The sequence below is a fragment of the Trachypithecus francoisi genome, unplaced genomic scaffold (assembly GCF_009764315.1).
Source record: "Trachypithecus francoisi isolate TF-2019V2 unplaced genomic scaffold, Tfra_2.0 Lachesis_group4, whole genome shotgun sequence".
In the NCBI taxonomy this organism is placed as follows: domain Eukaryota; kingdom Metazoa; phylum Chordata; class Mammalia; order Primates; family Cercopithecidae; genus Trachypithecus; species Trachypithecus francoisi.
Window position 1 is genome coordinate 15,497,469 of NW_022681469.1, and position 27,742 is coordinate 15,525,210.

Genomic DNA, 27,742 nt, shown 5'->3' on the forward strand with positions numbered 1-27,742 from the left:
GAATTCTGGAAAACAAGGTTTTTTTTTTTATTTGTAGCTATAGCTACAACCTGGCAGCACGGGGGAGGGTGGGAATGTCCTGGAGGGTCAGAGCATCTCCCAAGCCTCCGCAAGCAGAGTACAAAGGCTGCTCCGGGGGCCTGGCCGAGAGCGTGGGTGCAGCAGTGAAAGCAGCAGCACTAAACCTGGTGCCCCCCTCAGGTGGGGTGTCTGGAGGACGGTGGGCAATCCCTGCAGGATGGGTGAGGACTAGACCCCAGGGTGGGGACCCCTGCCTCCCTAGGCCATCTTGGGCCCTGGGTCAGGGCACCTGGGATGCTCGAGTGGGGTCGGGAATGGGAGGGGCTAAACATCAAACAATAACTGAGGTGAGGGCAGGTGGTCTCGGTGTGGGTGGTCCACGATGGGGCATGGACTGCGGTTTGAAGAGGGCCTGTCCTCACTCAGCTCTGGGCTCTAGCAGTGTGGCACTTCCGACAGAGCACGTGACCGTCCAGGGGGAAGCAGCCATTGTCATCTGCCTCAATCGACAGGGGCTTCCCGCAGTCCTGGGAAGAAGGAAGGGTGAGGGGCACTGGACCAGAAGGCCCCTGCTCTGCTCCACCCTACCCTACCCCATGCAGCTCCATCGTGGAATTAGAAAGATGCTTCATGGCTCACAGCTGGTGTCATCGCATTTTCCAGCCACACCCAACTCCCCATCCCTATCCTACTTCCAGTCACCCACTAGGACATTCCTGCAGGAGGGCAAGCAGTGGGTAGAACTGCTTCCAAGGTGTCTGCTCCCCTGCCCACCACCGCCCTAATAAAAGAGAGGTTTGGGGGCCTCTTCCAACCTGGCTCACCTCCATTCGAAGACTTCTCTCAACTCCTGTCTCCCCATCCCCTACCACAGTAAAACACCATGCCCTTCCCTCCTATTGGCTTGTCCTGTTTCTTGGCTCATCCATGACTCAAAGTGACCTCAGAAGTCCCACAGCCCTGTTTCCTGCAGCGGCAGGAAGCACTCAGGCAGGGCAGATGGGGTGCCACCATGAGCCACCCTCAAAATCACAGCCCTGTTTCCTGAATGCTGGTGCTTTCCACCACCCGGTTAGTAAGCAGCATCTCCCGCCACCTCCTGGTCGGAACCAGCCCAAGTAGCCCAGAGGGATGGCTGACCTCACACTTGTAACACTTCATGTGGAAGTTCTTGTCCAGGGCAACCACTCGCACAGTCTCATCTCGGCCAGGCTCAGGCATGATTGGCTCAGAGCAGACGGAGCACCTCGGGGCGTACTGCCTGAAGGGGCAGAAAGGGCCAGCAGTTAGCCAGGGCTTTCATCCCCTGTGTGCACACACATAAGCCAGGTTGTGCAGCAAGGAGGCAGACTTTTCTGCCCTGCATCTCTAGGTGGAGGAAGCTCACCAGAAGGGCCTAAGACTGAGCCACCATGACTGGCCCTCATCAAAGGGAATTTCCTGCCTCACCAGTCACTCTCCCAAAGCAAGGCAGCCTCCCACACACCTGCCACAGTGTTCTCTCCCACTAGATCCTTACTGTCCCATTCACACTGCAGCTCCTGCAGAAAGCCAGCCCTGAGGTACCCCTCCCATCCGAGCCTGGTTCCCTGACCCTCACCTTCCCCCAATCCTCCCACCCCAACGCACGTTGCCTCTGCCCTGACTGCCTGGCACTGTGGAGGGATATGAGGTTGGGGCCACCCCAGGTGGAATCCTAAAAGTGTCTACCCAAACACCCTATCAGAGGTGGTGGTCAGATTCTGCACTGTTCCCACAGCTGCACTGAGGCTCTGTGGGTCAGCCTGGGAAAGGAGTCACCTTCTAAACACTGTTTCTGGGGAGAAACCAGAATTCCAAACAGCTGATCTCCAGAAGCACTTTTAGAACCCAGCCTGTGTGAAATGAAGTCACTCCAGCACACTTCACAAAATGCTGACACAGACACACAATAAGCTTCAGTGATCAAGGGCGAGGGAGGGACCAGCCAGCAGCAGGACTCGATGTCCAGGCCTAAGGCCCCTGGACAGCTACATCCAGATGACTTGGTCCCTGCTGTCTACACACAAGACATGGGACCAGAAAGCAACACCAAGGGTTTAGGGCTGTCCTGAGGCTAGGGTGACTACCAGACCAAGCGCGGCAGGAGCCCAGAAGGCAGATACCAGGTCCTCACTTGTGGTAGTCGGGGACACAGTGGGGCCGGTTGGCCTGGTCCACAATGAAGGAGGTGCCCTCCAGGGGGCGGGCACAGACCACGCAGGTGAAGCAGTGCGGGTGATAGGCCTTGCCCGTGGCCCTCAGCATGCGGTCAGTGATGGGCTCCCCGCAGGTGTTGCACTTCTCCAGGGTGTCCTGAGGAGGCAGCAGGAGGAGGTTGGCAGGGAACCGGCACCCCACAGCCAGCTTCCAGGGCCTGACTGCCCAGCGCAGCCCAACTCACAGTGTAGCAGCCCTCGCAGTACGGCGCCCCCTCCAGGCTGTAGAACTGCTGGCCCTGGAGCTGCTGCGCGCACTGGTGGCAGGTGAAGCAGGCGATGTGGAACAGCTGCCCCAGAGCGCGGACGGCCGGCTGCGCCCGGGCCAGGGGTTGATGGCATCGACCGCAGAGTTCTGGGAAAGCCGGAGAAGACAGCAGTAAATAGAAAGAAGTATGTAGGGCTGCGAGGTATCAGCCCGCTCGGATAGGGGGCAGGGTGGGGCTGTCCCGGTGAGGTGGGCTCACCGTTGACGGCCACGTTCTGCCTCTGAGGATGCTCCATGTCCTGCATTAGCTGCTGGGTCAGCTGCTCCAACTCCTCCACCTCCTTCAGAGTCAGGGGCCCTGGGGCCCCAGGGGAGCGCACCTGCAATCCCAACACTTTCTTCACACTCTTGAGGGTTGCTGCCTCCAAGAACCCCCCCAGGCCAGCCTACCCGGCTTCTTCCGATGAGGACTTAGCTCCCAGCTCACGTCCCAGATGCTCAGGCTTGACCCTTAAAGCTTCTCCCTTGTTCCCCTAGCCCCGCCATCCCCAGCACCACACAAATAACAGGGGAAGAGGACCTAAGCCTGGATCTCGTACAGCAAGACATTTCCGCCCGCTCTGCCCAAACCCCCTGAGCAGTCACAGACAGGCCAGAATGACTGAGCAGACGGAGGCCACGCACACAGCAGCTCGGGTCACTGAAGCACCGGACACTCCAGGGCCACGCATCAACTCCACAGAGCATGCTCGGACATCGCCCCCATAGGACAAGAGCACGCAACAGGGTGCACACACGCGCGCACACACACCTACCCGGCCTGCCTGCTGCTGAGCAGCCCCTGTCAGCGTGGAGATACAACACAGGCAGGAATTGCAGGTTAAACCCACTGAGCTGTCTGCAAGCACCCAGCCCCACCCCTACAGAGAGACCCTGTCCCTCGAGTGAGGGACTTCTGGACTACCTTACTCAGGTCCCTCCCAGCAGCCTCAGAGAAGGTCCAAAGGCCGTCCCCTAGGCCAGTCCAACCTTTCCATTTAGGGGATCCTCGGGACTGGGGTGGGGAATGGATGAAGGACAGCGCTGCCAGTAACCCTGAGAGGTAACCCTGAGAACTCCAGGAGGGGCTGTCTGACCTGCACCAGGACTGCCAGGAGACACGCCCACAGGAGCAATGCACTGGGTAGGTCTTTTCGATGTCTGGAAAAGCCTACCCAGGACGGTGTCCCCATCACCGAGTGTGCTACCTGCGGATGCCTTCATTCCCGTAACACCTGGAACCTCCAAAGACCCCTGCTACCTCCTCCCATAGCCCCTCTCCCCTCAGCCCTGGCTTCACTGCCCCTCACCCTGACCCCCATCTGTACCCAGAGTTGCATTCTTTCTGCCCAGTGAAGCATGCGTCCATAGAAGTCCAACTCCCCAGATCTTAGCCATTTTCCCTTAAGATCCTGCCATCTCTTAACTGACTCATTCCCTGGAACACTCACTTCAACTCTGTCTCCTCCAATCTTCCCTTCCTGGCATCTTGGAGACAGAGTGAAGGGCCTCAGTCAGTCCTTGCTCTCCAGTGCCATTCTAAATGCCCGGCTCCTCCTTCAGAAGCACAGAATCCTCACCTGCATCACCTCCCATGGGTATCCCCATTCATCAGGACCCTCTATCCAGAACTGTCCCCTCTGCCAGCCTGCACCAATGCCACTGCTTCAAACCAAACTTCCCTCCAACTCAGTCATCATCCACCATGGGACATCCTTGACCTCAGATTTACCTCCAAGTCCCCTGCCGGCCATGATCTGCCTCTCCTCTTCCCCATCCACACCTACTACGTGAACCCAGAAAAGCCTTAGTCCCTCCACCCGCAACCCACCCCTGGACTTTGTCCACCATGCCCCAGCCTGGTCCCCTGACCATGTACTCCTACAAGGTTCACTGTCCCTCCGGGCACCTGCAGCCACCCGCAGCTATCCGGCCCAGTCTCTAACCCCAAGTCACACCACCGCCCGCTTCCTGTTTCTGCTTCCAAGCTACAAAAAGCAGTGGAGAGGTTGCTGAACACTGCAGAATGAGCTCACAACACCGCAGCGCCCGCACGCCCTCCAGCCCGGCCTTCCCCACGACAGCTGTTCTAGACCTCTCCATCTCCTTAGCGGCGACCTGCTTAACCCGCTTGCTGGCACCATGACCTCACCCCCACATGGCTGAGGACATGGAAGTCAGCCAGCTTAAGCTCCCTCATCGTCCTTCCTATCCACACTGCAGCCATTCTGTCCCTGCTGTCTGGGATGCCTCTAGGGGGAGGGGACATCACCAAGATCTCTTCCAAGGACCGAAGCAGCCTGCCCCTGCTCTCCCACAACACTCACCCTCCATCACCTGCTTCCCCGGGTTACACATGTACTCGAGCCCTTCTCCCCTAACTTGCAAAAACCACATACACTACACCACAGACTCTCACACCCTCACACATACATACCCACACACCACTCACATACACACACACATACACCACACACACCACTCACACATATACCACACCACACACATTCACACTCACACATATACCATACCACACACACACAAACACCACTCACATGCACACTCACATTCAGATATACCACACCAAGCCAGGCACGGTGGCTCATGCCTGTAATCCCAACACTTCAGGAGGCCGAGACGGGCAGATCACTTGAGGTCAGGAGTTCAAAACCAGCCTGGCCAACATGGTGAAACCCCGTCTCTACTAAAAATACAAAAATTAGCCAGGTGTGGTGGCACGTGCCTGTAATCCCAGCTACTTGGGAGGCTGAGACAGGAGAATCGCTTGAGCCTGGGAGGCGGAGGTTGCAGTGAGCACGGGTGACAGCCTGCACTCCGTCTCAAAAAAAAAAAGATATACCACACCACACATACCACTCACATACTGACATATATACACGTACACCACTTGTGTGTATATGTGTGAAAGTACGTATGTGCTCATTCACTTGTGCATACTTTCACACATATATACACAATGAATGTATGTGCTCATTCGCTTGTGCATACTTTCACACATATATACACAATGACACACTATACACATCACACTGACACACCACTCACACATGCACACACCTTCGCTCACACATGCACACACTCATATACACACTTTCACACAATCACACCACACTCACGCCACTCATACATTCATGCTCACACATGCACATATACTCACATACACATACACCATACCCACACCCACAAACACACACACACCATTCACACACACGCGCCACTCATATATTCACATATGCATACACACACACACACACACACCCCCCCCCCACACTCACATCACTGATACACAGTCCTTCCCTTAGTCCTTTTCCCTGCCAATCTTTAAGACCAGGCTACACCAGTAGCCCCACTTCTCACCACCCACTCTCTCCTCAACTCCTCACATTGCGTTCCCACCACAGGGCACAAACAGGCCATCCCAAGACCGGTGACGATTTCCCAACAGTCTCATCTCTAGCCTTGAGTCCTCACTCCCTCAAATACTCCACTGAAGAGCTCAGCTCTCTTCTCCAAGTGCGCCCTGACTCTCCTCCTGACTCTTCTTCCCACACCTCCCGGTCCCTGCTGTCTGTACTCCCTGGGAAGCTCCTCAGCTCCGACCCTGACCCTCCAGCGTCACAGTGTCACTGTGTCCCACTACCATGCTAGACATCTCTGGCCCTCTCCTGAAACCTGGCCCTGACTTTCTAACTGAATGACGGCCCCAGCTGAAAGTCCTCCTGGGACCTGTTGCTCAATACGCTGACAGCTGGACCCCTCCTCTTCCCGTCCAAACCATTTCCCCTTCTGGACTTCTCTATTTTGTCAGCAATCTTGTCATCCGCCCACACCCCCAATCTCCAAATCGCCCTGGAGACTTTGTTTTTCCTCTTCCCCTCACCCTTGTCTTCCAGTTGCTTATCCCTGGCTAAGTCCTGGAGGCTGTGCCTTCCCAACAGCTCTGGCACACAGCTCTCACACACGAGGCTTAATATTCATTACAGCTAATATTACTAGTGCCCAAAAGTGAACTCATAACCATCACTGACCTCCCTCGAATACACATCTCTGCTGGTGAAACTTTCCAGAAAGCTTCCAAAAACACTGCTTTCACCAGCCCTCCTGACCCACCCCACACCTACTCAAAAATCATGAATGCCTCTCCAGTGCTCAAGAGCTCCTTGGGCGAGCCACTTCACCTCCTACGCCCTCCAGCTCCGCTTGCCTCTCCAAGTATAGCTCCATCATTTTCCTACAGGAACCTTCCACTTTCTGTTCTCCAAACATCCCTCTCCTCTCAGGATTCTTACGTCCTGCCCATCCTTCGAAGCCTTCCGTAATTTACCAGGCCCCAAGTGGACTCCCTGGTCTGAGTGCCTGTGACTCACAGGACTCTGCAAAGCTCACTGGTCCTTGGCATTTCTTCCTGTGCTGTGTCTGAGTGTATGTAGACATCCACACTATCAGTGGACTCTATGGATGCTTGGACTAGATGACCGTCAGGGTCATCGTCACCAGAAATTGGACGATCTTACTTCCTGAACTAGAAGGCAAGAACCATTTTGTAATTACAGCTTTTGTATTTTGAGCGTTCATGTGCTAGATACAGAACCCAACACTCTCTAGGTATTAGCTCACCTAATGTTTACAACCACTGTATGGAGTAGATAATGTTAAAGATTGAGAAACTGAGGCTCAGGGTTCACCTAACTTGCCCAGTCTAAGGACTTGGGAGAAGCCCGAACCAGGAATTCCATTCCAGGTCTATCTGACACCTGAAGGCTGAGCTTCTTGCAGAGATCGCTTCCCTCCCATGTCCTACTCTCTTGAGCACAGAGCACAGTGCCTGGCACGTGGTAGATGCTGGCTCAGCCAGTGTTTACCGGGGCTGACTCTTATCTCCAAGCCCTCAGGCAGAAAGAGTGCTCAGAGGAGCAGGGAGATTAACTCAAGACCCAAGAATGGGAAAAACCAAGGTGGGACTGGTGATCTCATCCCTCCCTTTAACTTTCTGGGGTAAAGGCACAAGGAAAGGTCCACCAGATCCTCCTAATTCAGAGCCTGTGCTCTCTGTGCCCTCCCAGCCAGGTCCCACCCAGCCCCACACCCAGCCAGGCCTCTCCTCCAGAAGAGCATTTTCTTACCATTGTCCCACCAGGCTAACCTCAGAGGATGAAACTTCCTATGCCACCACCCCCATGTCCACCCTGACTCTCCAATCACCTTCATGCTTATGTTCTGGCTCCTGACTCTGCCCCGCCCCAGCACCCCGGTCCCAAGCCTTGTCCTATCACCATCCCTTACCTGGTTTTGGTTCTGAGCCGGTGGGGGCACGGGGTGCTGCTTCTCCTGCACTCGGGGCTTCTCCCTCTGCTGAGCATAGGTGAAGCTGGGAGGTTGAGGGGAGCCTGTGCCAGCGGAAAGAGCTTCGGGATGCCCCAATTTTTGATTTGGCTGTGACCCAGATCCACCTGAGGCTCCAGGACTGAACTTGGAAGCCACAGGAGTAAACTTAGGAGTCACTGGAGAAAACTTAGGGGCTGGAGCCGGAGATGAGGCCGGGGGACCTCGGGGCTGAGTGTTAGCCAAAGACACAGGCTGGGGCTGGGACTGGACATGGAGTTGGACCTGAGGCTTGGGCTGGGGCTGAACATGGAACTGTGTCTGGCTCTGAGCTGGAGCCGGAACCTGGGGCAGAGGCTGGGAGCTGGAAGGGGCCTTCCAAGGAGGCAGGGGTGCTGTGCCCCCAGCTGCAGGCTTAGTACTGGACTTAGAAATGAATGGAGTGGCCACTGGTGGGGGTACATATCCAGATGATACCTGCAAGGGGTGGGAGAGGGAAGAGACACGCAGTCAGGAGGACACCATCCTCCATAGCTCTATCCCCAGTCTCTGGCCCTGGGCCCTGCTTTTCCTACTCTGCGGTCCCTTACCCGAGCTTTGAAAGGATCATTCTTGGTCATGTCATCCAGCAGTGAGGACAGAGAGTCTATCTCCAAATCAATACTGCTCACCTTCTCCCTGGGCTAGAGGATCAGAGGTCAGAGCACCTATTCCATGCCTCCATCCCCCCACCCCCAAGGCTGAGGTGCAGGGGAGGTAAGAAAGGGCCCTCTTCTCCTCGCCTTGGGGGTGTCCGGTACAGCCGCCCCTCCCAGGCCTCCATACCTGCGGTGGGGACGGTATGGGGGCCTCAGGCCCTCCCTCCTCCTCCAGAGGAGGCGGCGGGGAAGGGAAGATCTCCTCCTCCAGAGGCGCAGGGGGAAATGATTCCTCGATCGGGGGAGGGGGCGGCGGGAAGGCACCTCCCAGAGCACTCTCCGCATCGTCGCCATCCCCAGCGAGGGGAGGTGGAGGCAGGGGAAAGTCTGGGGTAGGAAGGAGAAAGACGTCGCCCGGGGTCCCTCTACCCCTCACCCAAGCTCCCCTCGGTTTACCGCTCTAACCCCTAACCCAAGAACTCTCTCGGGGGTCCCAGAGCGTGTGGGGACGCAAAGGCGGGGCGCAGGGCGCCCTGGGAGTACCAGGTCAGGAAAGGCCGGGGGCACGGCCGCGGAGTGGTGCAGCTCCCGTTACACTTCGGAAAACGGACCCGGAGGGGAAGATTCGTGCCCCACATTCCCGCCTCCCACCCCCAAGCGGGGGACTTGGAACGGTCCCAGGAGCTCTGGCTCCCAGCCACGAGCTCCACGATGAGGTAAGAACATCTGCTCGGGACAGGGTGGCTGCGCCCAGCCCCCTCGGCAACAACCTTTCCAGACATCCCCAGATTCCCGAAACCACTGCCCCCCACCCCGGCGCCCGCTGGGGTCCAGCTCCCAAGCCCCACCGCATACCTTCCGGGGGCGGCGGGGGAATCTCGCCCACCCGGCCCATCTGTGCGCGCTGGGCCCCGGGTGCCGGGGGAGGCTCGCTGTCCCCGGGCCGGAAGGGATTCACTTTGGGCTTTGGGGCCACCACAGGGCCGAACTTCTTCTGCGGGGCGTAAAAAGCCGGAGCCGAGACCGAAACGGAGATCGCAGGAGACGGGCGGGGGGCCGCCATGGCCGGGCCGGGCTGCTGGGGTGGGTCGCCGGGTTACGCCGCGCGGAGCCGGGCTCAGGAGCCCCGGGCGGTCCCAGCTCCCCTTGGCGAACCCCATGCGCCCCCTCCTGGCGCCCCGCGCCCCCTCCCCGTGGGGCCGCCCTGCCGCTCCCCGCACCTCACCGCGGGCCGGAGCGTGCGCGCCGCGTCTCGGGTGGCCTCCTCGGCGCCTGGTCCGCGGACTCTGCGTCCCGGTCCGGAGCAGCCTCCAGCCGGGCGGGGAGGGACACACGGAAGGAGGAGGGAGGGAGGAGGGAGGGGGCGGGGAGAGAGCGGCGCCCAGACCATACAAGGAGCGGCCCGGAGAGGGGGCGGGGAGAGCGAGGAAGGGCGGACCAGGCAGGAAACTCCCCCAGGAAGGGGCCCTGATCCTGCCTCAGGCCAGAGGCTCCGCCGGGGTCCGCCCGCCCCCACCCCACTCCACTCACTGCCGCCCCCGCCGCCCCGGCCCGGCTCAGACCCCCGCTCCCTAAGCACAGGCCTCTGATGTCATTTCCTGACCTGCCCTCCCCCCGCGCCCGACCCGCGGGTGCCCGAGATCTGACTCACCGTCCCTCTCCGGGCTTAGCCGGCGGAGGTAGGGCGGGTGCCGCAGAGGTAGCCACGCAGCCCCTGTGCGCCTCCGGCCCGGCCCAGCGACCTCCTCTCGGGCCTGCCGTTACCCGGTCCCCTCCAGCCACCACCCGCTACCCGACCACCTCCGAGTCCGCCTGGGGTGGCCGAACGTATGGAGCTGGGCTCCAGGGTGCACGAGGATGGGGGATGAGGAGCGGGGCGTTCTCCCACCCAGCACCCCCCAGCTGACTCTGTGCCCGGAGGGGGTGTGTGAGCCGGAACCTCCAGCATTCTCGGGGATACGAACTTCCAACGCTGGGCGCCTCTTAAGGCTTCTAGGAATTCGCATCCTCCGCGCCCCCGCCAACGGATCGGTTGCGAGAGGGACCGTTCGGGCCCGCGGGGCCGGGAATGGAGGTGGGAGGGCGGGGCCGAGGCCGCGGCCGCCTGCGGACTGGGGACCCGGGAGGACGGACGCGGACGCGGGCTGCTAGTCTTTCACGGCTCTTCAGCGCCCACCACTACCCACTCCTCTAGGAGACCCCGGGCGACGGTGGGGCTCTTGGGCATTCTGAGACTGCGCTTGGTGGAGCCCCCTACTGGCCCGACCGGATTTCTCAGCCTGCTACTCAGTCCCAGGCTACGCGAAAGAGGCCGGACCCGGGTAATTCTTCTAGTTTTTCTTCTTCTTCTTTTTCTTCTTCTTCTTTTTTTTTTTTTTAATTGCACTGGGAAACTTACCCAATCTCGGCCCCAGTTCTTTCCCACTCACTATCTGCAAACTAAGAGTCATGGCCTTTCGCCCGCTAGTCCAATATGCATCCCTAGGCGCTTCATTTTATCTGTCAGCTTTTACTGCCTCCTGAGGCCTTCCTCTTGTTCACACTGAGTGTCCAGTCCCTCCAAATCTGACTACACTCTACTGGCAAGGAACACCTGGGCCATGTTTTAGAGATCATCCGAAGACTAACCCCAAAAGTTTATGAAGAGAAAGCAGAGGCCAAGCTGGAGATGGACCCCGGTCACACCCAAGTAGAGGCAGGATCTAAACTGAAACTGGTGTCAAATCTGGTTGCCTTGCACCCCGATACCAGGTGAAGCAACACTGGGCAGGATAGAGCAGAGTGAGGTCAGAGTGTGAAGATCCAGCCTGATGCCACACTGACGCCTCTTCATTCTCCCCCGCTCCGTCTGTAAAAGTCAAGGGTTAATCCATCTACTTTATTGCATTATATGGAGAAATAAATGAAATGTCATAGCTGTATGCTCTATGAGACTTATTATTATTCAAATTCCAGTTCTGCCCAGAATGAAAATTCTGACCCGGTTACACTAAGGCGTTTTCCCCCACATGTCCCTTTCTGGGTTGCCAGGCACATCCCTCAGAGGCCTTGGTATTTGTAATGTCCTCTCTTTCCTTCAACCTTATTAAGTCCTTAATTATACCTAAGACGACATCTTAATCACCTTCACAAACCCCACTGATCTTTTTCTCTACTATCTCATTGTCTTTGTCACCACCAGTATTTCTCCCAGCCACAGGCATGTGTGGCCATGTATGATGGGAAGTACACAGTGCACACCTCTCTGACGCGCTCAAGCCAGTCCTGGGCCTGTCTGAAGACCTGTTAGAAATGTGATACTGGAGTTCCTGTGCATGTTGGAGATTGTCTTGGGCTTCACAGACCAAAAGTCTCATCACAAATCCTTCAAAATATGGCCCCTTTGGGGGAAAAAAGATAGTTAAGAAGATGATTTCCAGATAACTTCATAGGAATAAAAGCCATCTATCCTCTAAATGTCTCCTTAAGTAATGTGTGTGTGCAAAATAGAGTATGTGTAATTGTTAGGCAGCTGAACCTATTTATAAATCAGAAATAGAAGAGTGCGTAGGCAGGCATAGTTTTACTGACAACTAAGAGCATTCAGGATGCAGAATATTCAAACAAAGACTTTTAAGCCAGCCATTCTAAATACAACTAGAGACATCCAGAGTACCCCAGAAGAACAGAATCACTGCCCAAGATGTCTCAAAAGGAGCAGCAGAGTCCATGCTCTTAAAATGAAGACAATGGGCTGGGCACAGTGGCTCATTCCTGTAATCCCAGCACTTTGGGAGGCCAAGGCAGGCAGATCACTTGAGGTCGGAAATTTGAGACCAGCCTGACCAACATGGTGAAACCCCATCTCTATTAAAAATACAAAAATTAGCCTGGCGAGGTGGCGGGAGCGTGTAGTCCCAGCTACTGGAGAGGCTGAGGCAGGAGAATCACTTGAACCCAGGAGGCGGAGGTTGCAGTGAGCCGAGATCACGCTACTGCACTCCAGCCTGGGCAACAGAGTAAGATTCTGTCTCAAAAAAAAAAAAAATGCAGGAAATGAACAAGAGTGGTCTTAATGACTGGGCTTTTTCTTAAGTAGGCAATTCTAATTGATATCCTTAGGCAGTATGTGCGAAGTACAGCAAATAAGTTCCTGATTAAAGAATGTCCAACAGCTTAAGACCAGGGCAGGGAGACAGTGAGAAAGTGGCCACTGCCCTTTACTACCTAAAACATCTCCACGCACCTCCAAGGATTTATAACCATCAGGTACCAGAAAGTTTTATTCAAGAGTGCACAGCATAAAGTACAAAGTTAAGAGCAGTCATGGAAGGAAAAGGAAAAGACAGTGTCACGACAAAAAAATGATTTCTAAAATGGAAAGAGAAATGCAACCAGGAGGTTCTTTCCATATGCCAACTGCAGATGGATAGAGGTTCACTCATAGGCCAGGCACCATGCAAAGCATTCTGAAAACAGCAACAATAGCAGCACCCTAACAATGACATCAACAACTATAATAGCAGCACACACTGAGAGACTGCTTAGAATATTGTTTGAGGTGCAATGCTAAGCACTGTAAATATATTAGCCCCGGCCAGGCACAGTGGCTCATGCCTGTAATCCCAGCACTTTGGGAGGCCAAGGTGGGTAGATCACCTGAGGTCAGGAGTTCGAGACCAGCCTTGCCAACATATAGTGAAACACCATCTCAACTAAAAATACAAAAATTAGCTGGGTGTGGTGGTGTGTGCCTGTAGCCTCAGCTACTCAGGAGGCTAAGATGGGAGAATCACTTGAAACTGTGACACGGAGTTTGCAGCGAGCCAAAATGGTACCACTGCACTCCAGCCTGGGTGACAGAGACTCTGTCTCAAAAAACAAACAAACAAACATATATATATATATATATATGCCCCATCTAATGATCACTATAAACCTGTGAAGAATATACATCATTACCCCATTTTTAATTTAAGGAAACAGGCTAACTGGATGTTGGATTTTTCACTCTCTAAATTGCAAAAATTTTTTGCAACACAAATATTAAGACTCTCCTGCCCCATCCTTGCTTCTATCCTTGTATTCCATCACTTCTCCTCAGGCCTTCCTACCTCGTCCATCAACAGCCCCTTTCAAGTCTGCCTTTACCCCAACACCCCTACTTTATACCTGTGGGCCACCATTTTCTCTTTCTGTCTCATGACACCATCAAATTCTGTCTGTCTGTTTATGTATCTGTCTATCTGCATGTGAACACATACACACATTTTGTATATGCAAGTTATATGTATACGTGCTTTTGTAAAATAGCACATTTCCAGAAGACGTCAAGAATTGTTAACAGTACAGTCAGGTTCAGTGGCTCACACCTGTAATCTCACCACCTTGGGAGGCTGAGGTGGGCAGATCACTTGAGGCTGGGAGTTCAAGACCAGGCATGGCCAACATGGAGAAACCCCGTCTCTAGAAAAAATACAAACATAAGCTGGGTTGGTGGTGTGCGCCTGTAATTCCAGCTACGAGAATTGCTTGAACCAGGAGGCAGAGGTTGCAGTGAGCCGAGATCGTGCCACTGCACGCCATCCTGGGCGAAGGAATGAGACTGTGTGTCAAAAATAAATAAATAAATAACAAAGAATTGTTAACAGTAGTTAATGTTAGGGAGTAGATAGGGGAGGACAGAAGGCTTTTATACTGCTGTATTTTGTCCCTGTGAACATATATTACTTTATAATCTGAAAAAAAAAAAAAAAAAAGAAAGAGAAATGAAAGAGCCATTGTATCTTTTTCCTGATATCGGAGCACCTCCCTTGCACTGAGTACTGTGTGCACTCGGCCTGCGGCTTCCCACTTGCTACCAGATTTACTGCCCCCCTCATCCCACTGGCCTGCGTGCTAGTACAAAAGAATCTCTCCCTGGAGGGACTGCAGACACGGTGGGTGATGAACCATGGATGGGTTGGGCAGGCATCGGGATGAGATTAGGGTGAAGCACACAGCAAGACCCAGAGATCTTTGCAGTCAAGGCCGAGGTTGAGCAGCCTCTTGCCCTGTCCAAGGGCCACTCCCCCAAGAAAGGAGTGGGACTGACAACCACAAATGCCCAGTTTTCCTTCTTTCTTCAGGGTCAGCCCAGGAGGCTGACATCAGAGCATCCCCCATACACTTTCTCTCCCATTCCCAACCTCAGTTCAGCCAACATTTACCAATTAACTTCTATATTCCAGGCACTCTGGATATAAATAAAAATAAACTCAGTTCTTGCCCTCAAGAAACTCTCCATGGGGGGGGTGGGGGGTGGGAAATACTTAAGTAGATAGTTTTAGTATAATAAGTGTTACGGTTAGAAAAAAAAAAAATTTTCGCCGGGCGCGGTGGCTCAAGCCTGTAATCCCAGCCCTTTGGGAGGCCGAGACAGGCGGATCACAAGGTCAGGAGATCGAGACCATCCTGGCTAACCCGGTGAAACCCATCTCTACTAAAAAATACAAAAAACTAGCCGGGCGAGGTGGCGGGCGCCTGTAGTCCCAGCTACTCAGGAGGCTGAGGCAGGAGAATGGCGTAAACCCGGGAGGCGGAGCTTGCAGTGAGCTGAGATCCGGCCACTGCACTCCAGCCTGGGCGACAGAGCGAGACTCCGTCTCAAAAAAAAAAAAAAAGAAAAAAAAGAAAAAAAAAATTTTCTAATCACCCGCCCAATAGAGCTGGCTTGGTTTGGCTACTAATTACAATACCTGGATGGCCTTCTCACCGTGTAACCTCATTATTATTCCACCAGATCAGAAGCAGCAGTGAAGATTCCAGGACCAGGGAATGAGAATCAACATAAGACATCCAGGGAGCAGAGGTCAGAGAAGCAGAAGGCAGGAGTCCCCTCATCCCAAGGGCTGGGCCAGCAAGCGTCAGCAGCCAGAAATGTGTGGTGGGTGGAAGGGGCAGAGTGAAGCAGATGGTCAGATGGCGAGGAGTCAGCAACCAAGGGAGCCGAGAAGGGCGGACAGGAAAAGAGACCCAAGGCACCAACAGCAGCACAGCCAGGTTGCTGGCACCGAGGCAGCCGCTAGTGGAGCATCAGCTGCCGTCATCCTTCCTACACCCAGAGGAAGCCAAAATCAGAGAGCCTGGCCCGGAAGCTGGAGTGTTTGTCACTGAAAATAGTCGACTAAGTCACTGGTGGGAGTAAACACTGCAGAGTAGAGGCTGAATGTAGGTAGATAACCCATCTTGCTTGACGTGACAAGTACTAGTTGCTTCTAGTTGCTCCCCTACCTCCACTTCCTTTAATAAGGTGGGCTTCATATGAAGAAACCCGCTAGGCTGAACTGACACAGTAAGTGGGTGCTTCTCAGCCACCCTCAGAGCTTGCTCAAGCTTCCTTAGGCCGCCCTTCCTGCCACCCGGTTTGTAGTTATTTATGCCACCCCCAGAGATGTGACCCATGTAGCCAATGGACACTGTCTCAGAAAAAGGGAACAGGTGGACCCATTAAGGTCTACCAACAACAGCAGACTCAGACTCTCAACATGCCTGAGCAAGCCAGTAGACAGGCCTTTGTACCTAAGTGTGAGATACTACCAGAAGACACTCATGCCATTCAATCAGCTCCCTGGTTCCAGCAAAGTCGTTCCAGTGTGCCTAAGAATAGTGGAGTAGGGCACAGTGCGTTTGCTCTATACATTTGCTGACTGAAACTGAGTTCCAGAACCATTGAAATCTCACTCTAGATCAAGGCAGGCCCTGTATTTGGTAAAGCTTAAGGACCTTTATTGCATCACTAATTATTCATTCATTTATTCAGTAAACATTTATTGAGCACCTACTATGTGCAGGACACTTTGTTAGGTGCTGGGGACATAATAATGAGCAAAGACAGGCATGATCTCAGCCCTTGGTGAGTTCAGGCCTTTGGAGGGTCTCCTAGGGGAGAAAAACACTAATCAAATAATGACAAACAAATGTGAAACCGTATCTGTTACAGAAACCTCAAGAGAAAGGAATAGGATGCATCTGGTAGAGCCTGTACGTGGGAGATGTGACCTGTTTGGGGAGTTCAGGAGAGAGATATCCAAGCAGAGATCTGAACAATAAGTAGAAGTTAAATATGCAAAGTGGGAGGAGAGAACTATTCCATGCAAAAGGAGAAGTGTTTGCAAAGCCCTGTGACAGCTGTGGGCACACTAGAGACCCAAAGGCAGGTAGGTGTAGCTGGCATGTCAAGAGGGAGATTCCTCACCAGAGGCACAGGCTGAGGAAAGGCTGGACAGGTGGGTGCAGAGAAGTTGCAGAGCATATGAAAGGGTTTCAACTTGATCCTGAGAGCAATGGGGAACCACTGCAGAGTTTTGGGTTGAAAAGAGGGGCATGAAGAGACTTGGGAATTTTGGAAGTGTCCCCCTAGGGGCAGTGTGGAGAGTCACAGGAGGGGTCAGTGCAGATGTGTGTAGGACAATTAAGAGGTTCTGGTAGAGCTCGAGGTGAAAGGGAGGAGATTTGTGGAAATGGACAAAAGGGGATCGATTAGAGAGCTTTGTAGGACATGAACTCGTCCACAGAAAGAGTAGGATAGAGAGAAAAAGAGACATCACAGGCCCATCCCAGCTCCTGGTTGGTACCTATGTGGAGCATGGTACTCTCCACTGAAAAGTACACGTCTGGGATTGAGATTGTGTGTTTCATTCTGGACGTACTGAGAACGAGTAGGCGTACAATGGGCAGTAGGATATCCAGGTCCAAGGCAGAGAACAGAAAATTATACTGAAGATCCACATTTATGAGTCATCTGACTCCACATAGCAATTTGAAGCTGTTATTGGCTGGAAAAAAAAATCACCTATCCTATCAAGTATTGCATGAACAGTCGAGAGGGCTAGGATATGGGCTTTGCTGGATTCTAGCATTTTATGGATAGGTGGAAGAGGGAGGTATGCACTGTCTGAGTAAAAGTCACCCTTACTCAGATGCAAGGCACATCTGCTCTTCCCCAGACCTCTGTGTCTCTGCCAGCGGTGAAGAAAGGATGCTTACTCCTCCCACTTCTCCTATACTGTGAGTGCAGGAGTGCTTTGCCCACAGTTGCTCGCTTGGAGACCACCAGAGCTAATTTTAAGTCCCTTTTATTAACCCCAGAATGTCACTCATGGGAAGAAGCCCTAAATTCCTAGCTCCCGCTAAACCTTGGGCCCTGGCTCGACTCCTGAAAACCGGTCCAGGGTGCCTTCAGAGCATGTAGGCCCTTTTCAGCAAGCAGTCCTCTTTTTTTGAGCACCCTCTCTCCTTCTTACTCTAACCTGGATCATCCCCGAGGACACATCTCCTCGGCACCCGCCGCCAAGTGGCAGGCAATGTTTTCCCCATAGCCCTGAATGTGGAACAGATATCTCTTTGAACTCTCATTGCTACATCCAGACAATTCTCCCTCCGTCCTTCCTAAAATCCCCCAGTTTTGAATGTCATGTGATTAAACTACATAACTACTGCCCATCCTATATAGTCATCTGTTGCCCTGGGTCACACAACCTCATTACTTTCTCTTGCTCTATCGCCCAGGCTGGAGTGCAGTGGCGTGATCTCGGCTCACTGCAACCTCTACCTCTCGGTTCAAGTGATTCTCCTGCCTCAGCCTCCCGAGTAGCTGGGATTACAGGTGTGCACCACCACACCCAACTAATTTTTGTATTTTTAGTAGAGACAGGGTTTCACCATGTTGGTCAGGTGTGCACCACCACACCCAACTAATTTTTGTATTTTTAGTAGAGACAGGGTTTCACCATGTTGGTCAGGTGTGCACCACCACACCCAACTAATTTTTGTATTTTTAGTAGAGACGGGGTTTCACCATGTTGGTCAGGCTGGTCTCGAACTCCTGACCTCAAGTGATCTGCCTGCCTCGCTTCCCAAAGTGCTGACATTACAGGCATGATCCACGGTGCCTGGCTGAAAGTAAAAATAAATGAATAAAAAGAAAAAAATAAATGAGTAAGCCTACATACCCAAACATGTAACTACTAGTGGTGTAACCACTATTTTTTAAATTATTTATTTATTTATTTATTTATTTATTTATTATTTTTTAATGGTTTTGAGATGGATTTTTGCTTTGTTGCCCAGGCTGGAGTGCAGTGGCATGATCTCGACTCAACTGCAACCTTCGCCTCCCGGGTTCAAGCGATTTTCCTGCCTTAGCCTCCCAAGTAGCTGGGATTACAGGCGCCCACCACGATGCCTGGTTAATTTTGGTATTTTTAGTAGAGAGGAGGTCTCACCGTGTTGGCGAGGCTGGTCTCGAACTACTGATCTCAGATGATCCACCTGTCTCAGCCTCCCAAAGTGCTGGGATTACAGGCATGAGCCACTGTGCCAGGCCTTAAAAATTATTTTTTTTTTTTTATTTTTATTATTTTTTTTTTTGAGGCGGAGTCTCGCTCTGTTGCCCGGACTGGAGTGCAGCGGCCGGATCTCAGCTCACTGCAAGCTCCGCCTTCCGGGTTTACGCCATTCTCCTGCCTCAGCCTCCCGAGTAGCTGGGACTACAGGCGCCCGCCATCTCGCCCGGCTAGTTTTTTTTGTATTTTTAGTAGAGATGGGGTTTCACCGTGTTAGCCAGGATGGTCTCGATCTCCTGACCTCGTGATCCGCCCATCTCGGCCTCCCAAAGTGCTGGGATTACAGGCTTGAGCCACCGCGCCCGGCCAGGCCTTAAAAATTATTAATGAGGTATTTTACTGTTTTGGCACTAAGTCATGGGAATTTGGTGTGTATTTTACACTTACAGCATGTCTCAAGTCGCACTAGTCTCATTGCAGGTGGTCAAAGGTTACACATTGCTGGTGGCTCCCACATTACATAGCAAGTTCTAAATAGACCCTGAGCCATCTCTTTACAATCCTAATTTTAAGCCACACTTTCTCCAACCAGCTCCTTCTATTTTTCTAGTCATTCTTTTTTTGTGCTTCAACAATCCCTTGACCCACTGGGACCTACCGTTCATGTCCATACCAGCTCACATTTCCTGGACAATCATTAGAGTCACTCCCTTGCATCTGTCTCAACTTCCTATGCCTCTTTCTCACCCTGTGGTGCTCACTTGGCAAAACCCCAGCCTGGGCTGAGTCCAATTCTACCAACTCCATGCCTGCACCCACGCAGCTCAGTGCCGCTAGAGAAAAACACACAGCCCTTCTGACAGATCTCGTTGTAAACTCCATGGCTGTGAGCTGCAGATGACAACTAACCATTCTATGTCCTGATAAACATACCAGTCTCGTTTTTCCATCCAGTCTCCTACTCTCTCGGAAGGCTGCTAGACCTTCTCCTCTCTCTCTACGTCTCCTTCCACATCCTCATGCATAGCTGATGCCTTGCTTCCTGTTGCAAGGAGAAAATTAAACAAGTTGAAAAAAAACCTTTCCTAGGCTCCACCTACATCGAATCAAACTAATCTCACATGCTCTCTGGCCTCATCTCCCAGCAATCATTTTGCCTCAGCCACAACGGCCTTGTTACTGTTCCTCCAATGTGTAAGGCACATTCCCATCTCAGGGCCTTGCATTTGCTAGTTTCTCTGCTGGGAATGTTCTTCCACAGACCTGTATGTTCTTCCACAGATCTGTATGGATCACCCCATTATCTCCATTATAGCCTTCCTCACATGCTGACCTCTCAGCGAAGCCTCCCGTGACCATCCAGTGTAGAATGACATATACTAGCCCTTTCATTATTATCCACCTGTTCTTTTTTTTTTTTCTTGTCTTTCTTTTTTCTATTTTGTTTTTTTTTGAGACAGGGTCTTGCTGTGTTGCCCAGGCTGGAGTGCAACGGCATAATCATGGCCCACTGCAGCCTCTACCTCCCAGGCCCAAGCGATCCTCCCATCTCAGCTTCCCAAGTAGCTGGGACCACAGGCATGTGCCACCAGGCCTGGCTAGTTTTCTTTTTCTTTTTGTAAAGACAAGGTCTCCATATGTTGCCCAGGCTGATCTTGAACATCTGAGCTCAAGCAATCCTCTCACCTCAGCCTCCCAAAGGGCTGGGATTACAGGCATGAGCCACCGTGCCTGGCTCTTCCTTAATTTTTCTTCATAGCAATTATCACCTTAAATATATCATTCCATCCTGGGTTTTGCCACCCCCCCAAACAATTCAGTCTCTTAATTGTTGTATTGCTGTTTCTTCCCCACCACTTCTCACCAGACTATAAGCCCCATGACAGCAGAAGGTTTGGACCATAGCACCTAGAGAAGTGCTGACATGGAGCAGGTGCTCCCTAAATACTTGTAATATGGAATGAATGAATGAATAATGAAGAATGGGAAAAACTAACAAAAAAAGGCAAAGAAGGAGCAGTCGGAAAGTCAAGAGGAGAACCAGGAAAGAGTGTTTGGAAATGAGGAAGTAACCATGAGTCCCTCACGAGGGTATGAAATACCTCTAATGGCCAGGCGCGGTGCCTCAAGCCTGTAATCCCAGCACTTTGGGAGGCCGAGACGGGCGGATCACAAGGTCAGGAGATCGAGACCATCCTGGCTAACACGGTGAAACCCCGTCTCTACTAAAGAATACAAAAAACTAGTCGGGCGACGAGGCGGGCGCCTGTAGTCCCAGCTACTTGGGAGGCGGAGGCAGGAGAATGGCGTGAACCTGAGAGGCGGAGCTTGCAGTGACCTGAGATCCGGCCACCGCACTCCAGCCTGGGCTACAGAGCCAGACTCCGTCTCAAAAAAAAAAAAAAGAAAGAAAGAAATACCCCTAATGTGCCACTTACGGTTAGAAATGGACAAAATATGTTAACATGGAGGCTAAGGGTGTTACAGGAAAGAGGTCCCAATCCAGACCCCAAAAGAGGGTTCTTGGATCTCACACAAGAAAGAATTCAGGGCGAGTCCATAGAGGAAAGTAAAAGCAACTGTATTAGGAAAATAAAGGAATAAAGAACGGCTACTCCACACACAGAGCAGCCCTGATGGCTGCTGGTTGCCCATTTTCATGTGTTTTTTTAAAATTATATGCTAAACAAGGGGTAGGTTATTCATATCTCCCCATTTTAGACCATAAGGTAACTTCCTGACATTGCCATGGCATTTGTAAACTATCATGGCGCTGGTGGGAGGGTAGCAGTGAAGACCGGAGGTTACTCTAGTGGCCATTTCGGTTTTGGCGGGTTTTAGTCAGCTTCTTTACTGCAACCTGTTTTATCAGCAAGATCTTTATGACCTATGTCTTGTGTTAACCTTTTATCTCATCCTGTGACTTAGAATGCCATAACCGTCTGGGAACACAGCCCAGCAGGTCTTAGCCTTATTTTAACCAGCTCCTATTCAAGATGGAGTTGCTTTGGTTCAGTCGCCTCAGACAGGGGAATCCCCTGTGTGAGCTGCTTCAGTAGAGTGAAGATGCCAGATTGGGTGAGTTGAGGAGTGCAGAGAAGTGAGGAAATGGAGATGAGTGTTGGCAGCTCTTTCAAGAATTTTGACTGTGAGAGAAACTAGAAATCCAGGAAGAGAAAGATCAAGGGGCAAATTCCAGCTCCCACCTTAGAAGGAAGACATTGCTTGCATTCCTTGGCCCTGCCCCCAACACGGTTTTCCACCATCAGTAATAAAATTCGGCCTTGACTACCACTAGCCACCTCATGCATATACATGAACAAAGAAGTTGGAAAGGAAATTTTTCTTTAAGTTAAAGACAGAAACACACCCATCACGTGGCATTCAAAATTTCCAGTGTCCTTTGGACTTTCCTGCCCCTGTGGGTCCTCTGGCAGGATAATTGTGATTGATTGATTCAGTGAGTGAACAGCTTTCAAGTAGATCCCCACCCAAGAGAGTAATGCGTTGTCCCTATTAGCTTATCACCGTCACAAAACCTTAACCAAACAGTGGTCTGAACCTACACACTAGGATTACATAGCCATTCTTAAATGAGCTCTGAACCGCTAAGTTAGAAAGAACAACGGCTTTTTTTTTCTTTTAATTTTATTGTGGTTGGTAAGAATGCTTAAGAGGAGATCCACACTCTTAAAACTATTTTTTTTTTTTTTTTTGAGATGGAGTCTCACTCTGTCGCCCAGGCTGGAGTGCAGTGGTGCGATCTCAGCTCACTGCAACCTCCGCCTCCAGGGTTCAAGCAATTCTCTTGCGTCAGCCTCCTCAGTAGCTGGGAATACAGGTGTGCGCCCCCATGCCTGGCTAATTTTTGTATTTTTAGTAGAGACAGGGTTTCACCATGTTGGCCAGGCTGGTCTCGAACTCCTGACCTCAAATGATCCATCCGCCTCGGCCTCCCAAAGTGCTGGGATTACAGGTGTGAGCCACTGCACCTGGCCAAAACATTTTTTTAACTCGTTTTATCTGCAAGGAGTTGAACAGTCTCCATGAGCAAAAAGATTGTGAGGCCTGGGCTTATTTCAACAGGGCTTAATGTTATAATAAAAATCATAGAAAAATAATATAACATAGCTTTAGAGATGCATCATAGGATAGGGAGAAGAATGTTAGACTAAGAATTAGAGGACCTGAATTTTGGTTGCAGTTCAGCCACTTAGTAACTCAGCCACTTACTAACTGTGTGACTGTAAAAATCTGACAGGTGGATTTTCCTTGTCTGTGGAAGTGCAGCAAGGAACTTGATTTCTTTTCTTTCTCTCTCTTTTTTTTTTTTTTATTTGAGATGGAGTCTTGCTCTGTTGCCCAGCCTGGAGTGCAGTGGTGCGATCTTGGCTCACTGCAAGCTCCGCCTCTTGGGTTCACGCCATTCTCCTGCCTCAGCCTCCTAAGTAGCCGGGACTACAGGTGTCCGCCACCACACCTGGCCAATGTTTTATATTTTTAGTAGAGACGGGGTTTCACCGTGTTAGCCAGGATGGTCTCGATCTCCTGACCTTGTGATCCGCCCGCCTCGGCCTCCCAAAGTGCTGGGATTACAGGCATGAGCCACTGCACCCAGCCAAGGAACTTGATTTCTAAGTACTCACCCAGTTTTAACACTCAGTCATCTATAACTAATGCCCTATATATCCACCACTCTTTCATTGTCAGGAAAATGCCTTCACTGTTTTTTCTCTGGACTTGATTGTCTCACTTAAATAAGGACATAGCCAACTGAAGCTACAACTACCCATTATGTATTAAACACACTGTTTAGGAACAGGACCAGTTGCAGGAAAGGATAAAAGGTTTCGGGTAGTTAGACTTCGTAGCTGAAACAGATCTCCGCCCAAACAAGTGTTTGCAAGAGGAATCCAAGCTGAGGTTGCAGGATATTCCAAAAGCTAGCGAAGGAAAAGAATTGGGGAACCCAGAAGGAAAATATATCCAGGAATCTGAGAGGTAGGCCGTCAGCTGTGCCTGGTGATAGAGAAGTCTGACAGGTAGCAATAGAGCCTCAACCATCAGGCTGTGGTTTAGAGGCAGAAGCTGGGGAGGATGGCTTATGGGCGTAAAGCAGGAGCTCTCTCCTAGAGGAGTGTGCATCAAGGTGAGGGCTAAGGGGTCTCAGCAGGGGAGACAGGGAGGCTCCAGAGGTGTGATATGACATCCGCTGCCCCTCTCGCCTGAGTTCATAAGTACTAGACAGGCAGCCACGGGAGACATCAGGATAAGCCTTCCAGTTCCGGTTCTCATTGGTTCTCCATGGAGGAAGGAGCATAAAACTGGCAGATAGGCCTACTGAGGCTGGAACAAACAACTGCCTTGTATTCCCATATTTGATCTTCCCCTCTCTTTGTCAATGCTCTGGGATTTGCTTGAGCTCTAAAGATCCCATCTGGTTCCTCTCTCTGGGATTGATGAACTCCATTTTTTACTGCCCACCTGGCCTCTGACTCATGGTTGCCCAGACTCTATGCCCTGCCTCCTTGGTCCTGGCATCCTGCCTGGTCGCTGCTGCTTGTGGCCTGGTCATGGCGAGGACACCTCGAGGCGCACTGTGTGCTTTGGGCCTGACCAGGAAGCAGCAGGAAAGCGCTGACATTCTTCCAGGCTCTCTGGCAGATATGCAGGATCCCTGGCTTGACCTTTCTCATCAGAATGTTTGGATGGAACCCCTAAATCTGCAGTAGGGGTTGCAGGCTTTCCCACAAACCTGCTTCCCAAAGAAAACACAGGGCAAAATGCATCCCCTTAGTCACCTGAAGCATAGGCTCTATGACAGTCACCAAAGAAGCAGTTGTCTGGGCACTCTCTTCTGCTGAATCCTACGGAATGTGATTTGGGGATGTTGACCTGCCCATGCAGGAGGGCTTTGGCTCATGGAGACCTGGGGACTGCACCAAGGAGAATGTGCCTGCCACCTTTGCCCATGCTGGTAAGCTTTCTTTTTCTTTCTTTTTTTTTTTTTTTTTTTGAGACGGAGTCTTGCTCTGTTACCCAGGCTGGAGTGTAGTGGCGTGACCTCGGCTCACTACAACCTCCGCCTCCTGGGTTCAAGCAATTCTTCTGCCTCAGCCTCCTGAGTAGCTGGGATTAAAGGTATGCACCACCACACCCGGCTAATTTTTGTATTTTTGGTAGAGACGGGGTTTCACCATGTTGGTCAGGCTGGTCTCAAACTCCTGACCTTGTGATCCGCCGGCCTTGGCCTCTCAAAGTATTGGAATTATAGGCGTGAGCCACCGCCCTTGGCGATAAGCTTTCTTATCTAACTAAAAATGGGAGTGAGCTCACCTTAGATCCCCAATATTTTACAAGATTTCAAACTTTATCTAAAAGTCAAATGAGCATGACCTGTGCTGGTCTATCTTTCATAGTGTCCAACAGATCAGAGATTGGTAATGTGAGGCCTTTTTGTCTCCACCACCGACACTGAAACCACAGAACTTCTGCCATGGACCCTCTCATCCTCTATAACTGGCTGAGCCATCCTTCCTCAGCAAACTTGCTGTGCCCCAGCACAATGGCCAGGACCCTCATCTGTTGATTACTCTGGAACCCAGCTGGGGATGGCAGGTAGGGGTCGGGGAGAGAACTATATCGACCACTAGGACAGATTCTGTGGCCACTTCCTACTCTGTGGGAATACAGCTTACACACTACAAACACCTGCACTCATCCATTACTTGCCTCTGAGTCTGCCCCTGTGTATGAATGGGGTCCCTTGTCAGCAACCTAATGCCCCTAAACCCCACTCTTGGTCCCCCTGTTGACTGAGTGTTTAGGAAATCACTCTGATTTTAAAGAAAATAGACCTCAGGCTGGGTGCAGTGGCTCATGCCTGTAATCCCAGCACTTTGGGAGGCTGAGGCAGGCGGATCACCAGAGATCAGGAGTTCGAGACCAGCCTGGTTAACATGGTGAAACCCCATCCCTACTAAAAACACAAAAATTAGCCAGGTAGGTACCTGTAGTCCCAGCTACTCTAGAAGCTAAGGCAGTAGAATTGCTTGAACTTGGGAGGCGGAGGTTGCAGTGACCCGAGATCTCACCACTGCACTCCAGCCTGGGTGATAGAGCAAGACTCCATCTCAAAAAAAAAAAAAAAGAGAATATAGACCTCTGTTACTGACCCTTGTGATTTCCACCCAGTCCCCAAAACTGTTCTTACAAGTTCTCCAGCATCAGCACTCTCACTTCTGACCTTTAGCAAATAGGGTATTTGAGAACCATTAGGAGCGCCCCAAAGCTGACTGATCTTCAGGGCTGCCTGAAGATAGAGACTCTGACACCATACAAGGACATTGATAAGTAGGGACTAAGACACTTATCATCAGTATTTTATGAAAGCACCAAAGAGTTATTGTTACAAATCACTCTGAAGAAAGATCATTGCTTTTCCATTTCAAAATTCAGAAATGTAGATAGATATATTCCTCTCTTCAGCTTATGGTCCCACCTTAATTAAAGAAAGACAAGCGTGAAAGAATGTGTATCCACTTAAATGTCCTGAGCTGAGTAACTTTAATTTTTTTGCGTGAACAAATAAAGCACTTTCTCCAACATCCGGAATGGATTTTCCATCTGAGGAGCTGAGTTTAAATGCTAGCTCTTTTGGCCAGGTGCAGTGGCTCACGCCCATAATTCAGGGACTTTAGGATCCTGCGGTAGGAAGATTGCTTGAGGCCAGGAGTTCAAGATCAGCCTGGGCAATACAGTGAGACCCCCCCGTCTACAAAAATAAAAAGTTCAAAAATTAGCCGAGTAGGCCAGGTGTGGTGGCTCATGCCTATAATCCCAGCCCTTTGGGAGGCCAAGGCGGGTGGATCGCTTGAGGCCAGGAGTTCTAGGCCAGCCTGGGCAACATGGTGAAATCCCATGTATACTAAAATATGCACATACAAAAAATTAGCCGAGTGTTGGGGCACATGCCTGTAGTCCCATCAACTTAGGAGGCTGAGGCAGAAGGATCACTTGAGCCCAGGAGCTTGAGGCTGCAGTGAGCTATGATCACGCCATTGCTCTCTGGCCTGGTGAGCGTGAAACCCTGTCTCAAAAACAAAACAAAACAAAACACACACACACACACAAAAGGTGCTAGCTCTTTCTCTTTCCAACTGGGCAATCTTAGGGGAAAGGAAGTTAACTGAATTCTCAGTCCCAGTTCTCTCAACTGCAAGGCAGAAAGAATATCTTTCTTAGAGGTTTGTAAGAATAGACTGAAAACTCTATTCTTTAAATCAATTGTAAATTGATATTTGCACTTTAAAGTGCGTTTTATTGTTTTCTCTATCTCTCTCATTCTGACTCTCAATAGATGATCTCGCCTCCTACTTGTCAGAGAAAGTAGATGACGTCAGACGGGAATCCCTCGTTCTCCCGACACCAAACATGCAGCCCACTGGCATCTTCCCTGCTGCTGGAAGAAGAGCTGGACTCCTCCCATACAGTCTTATCCCCCTCCCTGAGCTCTGCTCCCATCTCTTGAGGTGGTTTTAGGAATTTACATTCAATATTGATTAATCTTCCCCTCTCTTATACTTTGAGCCTCCCCTTCTCAATTGAATAAATTCATACACCTTTAACTTTGATCTAATATATCCCAATAAAATAAAAGGAACACTTGATTAAGTTGTGTTTTGGAGCCATCTCTCCATTTGTTGGGATGGATGTGAAGCTTTGGTACCTTCTTTCAATCCTGCAGGTACCACCGAAGTACCTACAGTTGTTCCTGGAGACCCCAGCTGCAAAATGGGATAAGTGTCTTGCTGATCATTTTATCTGGGGGTTAAGCCCCTGCAGAATTAGCGAACCCCCCCAACTGAATATGTATTTAAAGTGCAGAAGTTCTTAAACATTTATGTGCCCCAGACCTCTTTGGCAACCTGGAAAGTCCATGCTTCCCTCTCA

General features: G+C 51.3%; 2 protein-coding genes across 17 annotated transcripts; one reads left to right on the forward strand and one right to left on the reverse strand.

The window, feature by feature from the left end:
* Positions 1-3: 3 nt before the first annotated feature.
* Positions 4-10,004, reverse strand: ZYX (zyxin). Of its 6 annotated transcripts, XM_033192432.1 has the most exons (11): positions 9,712-9,916; positions 9,599-9,602; positions 9,342-9,562; positions 8,674-8,873; positions 8,439-8,531; positions 7,810-8,325; positions 2,726-2,846; positions 2,444-2,613; positions 2,177-2,355; positions 1,162-1,282; positions 4-548 (listed from the first exon to the last, which is right to left on the reverse strand). In XM_033192432.1, the coding sequence occupies exons 3-11, from the start codon at positions 9,547-9,549 to the stop codon at positions 444-446; spliced, it is 1,713 nt and encodes a 570-aa protein (XP_033048323.1). In that variant the 5' UTR covers positions 9,550-9,562; positions 9,599-9,602; positions 9,712-9,916; the 3' UTR covers positions 4-443. The 6 variants fall into 6 exon arrangements, with proteins under 6 accessions (XP_033048323.1, XP_033048320.1, XP_033048319.1 ...); XM_033192429.1 differs by lacking the exon at positions 9,599-9,602 and having other exon boundaries at positions 9,342-9,561; positions 9,712-10,001; XM_033192428.1 differs by lacking the exon at positions 9,599-9,602 and having other exon boundaries at positions 9,342-9,564; positions 9,712-10,001.
* LOC117072361 lies at positions 8,837-27,447 on the forward strand. 11 transcript variants are annotated; one of them, XM_033192437.1, is made up of 4 exons: positions 10,043-10,313; positions 10,681-10,807; positions 15,247-15,315; positions 27,150-27,447. In XM_033192437.1, the coding sequence occupies exons 1-3, from the start codon at positions 10,075-10,077 to the stop codon at positions 15,283-15,285; spliced, it is 405 nt and encodes a 134-aa protein (XP_033048328.1). In that variant the 5' UTR covers positions 10,043-10,074; the 3' UTR covers positions 15,286-15,315; positions 27,150-27,447. The 11 variants fall into 11 exon arrangements, 6 of the variants coding, with proteins under 6 accessions (XP_033048331.1, XP_033048328.1, XP_033048329.1 ...); XR_004432763.1 differs by having other exon boundaries at positions 10,155-10,560; XM_033192440.1 differs by lacking the exons at positions 10,043-10,313; positions 15,247-15,315; positions 27,150-27,447 and adding exons at positions 8,837-9,202; positions 11,668-12,266.
* Positions 27,448-27,742: the final 295 nt, after the last annotated feature.